The sequence below is a fragment of the Ochlerotatus camptorhynchus genome, unplaced genomic scaffold, assembly GCF_037179485.1.
Source record: "Ochlerotatus camptorhynchus isolate MF236.1 unplaced genomic scaffold, CSIRO-AGI_Acam_v1.1 ptg000105l, whole genome shotgun sequence".
NCBI lineage: Eukaryota > Metazoa > Arthropoda > Insecta > Diptera > Culicidae > Ochlerotatus > Ochlerotatus camptorhynchus.
The window spans coordinates 5,664,877-5,667,740 of record NW_027040595.1 but is presented as its reverse complement, the minus strand read 5'-3'; the positions used below and the strand labels follow the sequence as shown (position 1 = coordinate 5,667,740).

Here is a 2,864-nt window from a genome sequence, read left to right as displayed (position 1 = left end):
ACCGAAGGTTTTGGATCAGCTAATGGCTGACCTTCCATCCGAACGTGTATCTCCAGCGCCACCATTCCTGAACGTAGGCGTGGATTACTGCGGACCGTTCCTGATTAGCTATCCAATCCGCAGATCCTTCCCTAGGAAACACTTTGTCGCAATCTTCGTCTGCCTTGTAACGAAGGCAGTCCATCTTGAACTGGTGAGCGATTTGACCAGTGAAGCCTTTCTTGCTGCCTTCAAACGCCAAATGCCTTCAACGAAACTGAATCGTTGATGTCCACTTGCTTCATATGGCCTAGCCGCTCGTACTCGTGAATAAAATCCTGGTACTGAGCTTTCAGATCTGGATTTGCTTCCAAGCGTCTTTCCAGGGCGAGAAAACGTTTAGTAGCGATTAGTTCAGATTCTCCATGCTGCTGCATCACGAACTCCTTCTTCGGTAGGGACACTACAAATCTTCCACTGCTGTCCCGTGTTGTTGTTTCGTCGAAAACAGCTTCGCACGATGACTCTTCCACAGAATGGATGCTGCTGGATTTGCAGGATTCCAGCTCCCAAAATCGTGCTAACTGGTCTTGGATGTCCGCTAGTGTACATGAATATGACACTGCTTGAGGCGGATTTACTTGTTGATTTGGAATGGGACCAGACACGACCCAGCCAAAGACGGTGTTCTGCAGAGTTGGGCCGGTTTTCGATATCTTGCTGCGCCCATCGGTAAGGAGATCAAAGTAATACTCCGCTCCAATGATGATATCGATGGGTCCTGGATCACTGAACTGCGGGTCTGCCAACACGATGCTGCTAGGAAGAATCCATTGACCGGTGCTGACCTTTCGAACGGGAAGTGTTGCTGTCAACTCTGGTAGCACATAGAACGGCATGTTTTCGGTATACGACGAAATATCACCAGATCGGGGAAAGATGAATGCCTTGACCATCCTTAACCTTTGACAGAAATTGGTGCTCATAAAGCAATATTGCGAACACGAATCTAGTAAAGCTCTGGCTAGTCGTGTCGCTCCGTACTGATCTTTAACGCACACCACAGCAGTGGATAGCAGTACGTCTCGAGTACGGTTTTGGTTACTGATTGACAGTGAAATTGTGTTCTGACTAGTGCATGTCTGGTTTGTGGTGAACAGTGGTTTAGTGTTCTGCGAGAGTGTAATAGGGAGAGCGCTTGTGGAAGGTTGAGTGGTTTGGTTGGGTATAGACTGGCCTTGAGTGTGTGATTGTGTCTGGTGTTGCTGTTGGTTCGCTGATGAAGATTTCGCTTGCGACGAGACGGAGGATTTGACAGACTGATTTGAGTAATTGTGCAACAGGGAATGATGTTTCTGTTGGCAATGGTGGCAGGACCCCTTGACGCACAACTTCGACTGATGTCCTGCTGATAAGCAGTTGAGGCATAATTTGTTTCGTCGTGCCATGTCGTAGCGTTCGGGAACCTTCAGTTTCAGGAACTTGATGCAGCGGAATGCAGAATGGAATGCCTCTCCACAAAATGCGCACTTGTTCCACGATTGAACTGCAGAATTACTCACTCCAAGCTTGGGCCGTTTCTCCTGGACTGGGATGGACTTCACGGGAGCGACTGATTGTACTACGGAACAGTGTCCGCGCAGAAACTGGATTAGGTTCGTGTATGTGGGAACCTCTTTCGAGTTGTGATGTGTCTCCCAGTGTCGAAGAGTAGCGGAATCTAAGCGCGAGCAAACCATGTGCACTAATATGGTGCTCCAATTGGCGGTCTCCACTCCGATTTTCTGCAGCATCAACAAGTGTTTCTTGAAATCACCAACCAGCTTACTCAGTGATTCGTAACTTTCCTTCTTCATAACTTCTACCGCAAACAAGGAATCCAAATGGGCCTTGACGATTAACTTTTTGTTTTCGTACCTCCGTTCCAGTGTTGTCCAAGCTACCTCGTAATTTACTTCGGACATCTCCACCGAGTTGATCTCTTGTAGAGCTTCGCCCGTCAGTGAAGATCGTAGGTACGAGAACTTATCCACAGCTGTCAACTGTTGGTTATTGTGTATCAAGCTACGGAAAGTGTCTCGGAAGGTGACCCACTCCATGAGTTGTCCACTAAAGTTCGGCAGTCTTACTTCAGGCAATTTTACTCTCCAACCATTGGCTGGAACGGCTTGCGGTACTGGTCGGGCATCAGGTCTAACTCCAACAAGATCAGGCTTCGGCATTAACCTTGAAAGAGCAGCCTTCAAGTTGTAGTAGCTGTTTTCAATCTTCATAACGATCTGCACGTTTTCTTCCTCTCTCGCCTTCTTCACAGCATCTATGCGAACTTGATGTTGTTCCTTGGATATCTTGATTTCAGTTTCTTCTTCAGGAACAATGTCATCCATCAACAACTCAATTCTTCGACGGACTGTGTGGAATTCCTTGAACACCTCCTCCAATCTTTGCAAGCGGATTTCCACCTGATCACTCTGCTCCTCTTCATAATGATCTACGAAATACTGCATACCATCGAGAGTCCTCCGAATGTTCCTTTCCTCCTTCTGAAGTTCACGAAGATCGTTAGTCATGTTCACTACTCACTCACAGCACTAATTACTAAGAAATTGAATAGGATACTTCACTGCCACCGATACTATCACTTGCACTGTGCACTTTTTATTCACAATAAACTCCTCATCGACTCGACGTCCCGCGTGATCTCGCGAAGCTTTGGATAAAACTGTGAAGATTGACAACAGCGAGTGGAGAAACCAAACAGACAACAACCAACAGGAGAAAAAGCCAACAATTGCAAGACCAACCGTCCAATTCCGTGGAGAAAATTGCAAATACTGCCAAGGCTCGATCCCAATGGAGAAAAACACTCAGAAATAATCCAAATT

General features: G+C 46.8%; 1 protein-coding gene across 1 annotated transcript; it reads right to left on the bottom strand.

Moving 5' to 3' along the window:
• Nucleotides 1-230: 230 nt before the first annotated feature.
• Nucleotides 231-2,549, bottom strand: LOC135699254 (uncharacterized). The gene has a single exon (XM_065219455.1). The coding sequence runs from the start codon at nt 2,547-2,549 to the stop codon at nt 231-233; it is 2,319 nt and encodes a 772-aa protein (XP_065075527.1).
• Between the last annotated feature and the right edge of the window lie 315 nt (nt 2,550-2,864).

What these genes read in the sequence shown, in the direction of transcription:
- LOC135699254 (XM_065219455.1), bottom strand. Translation starts at nt 2,549, where the DNA reads ATGACTAACGATCTTCGTGAACTTCAGAAGGAGGAAAGGAACATTCGG.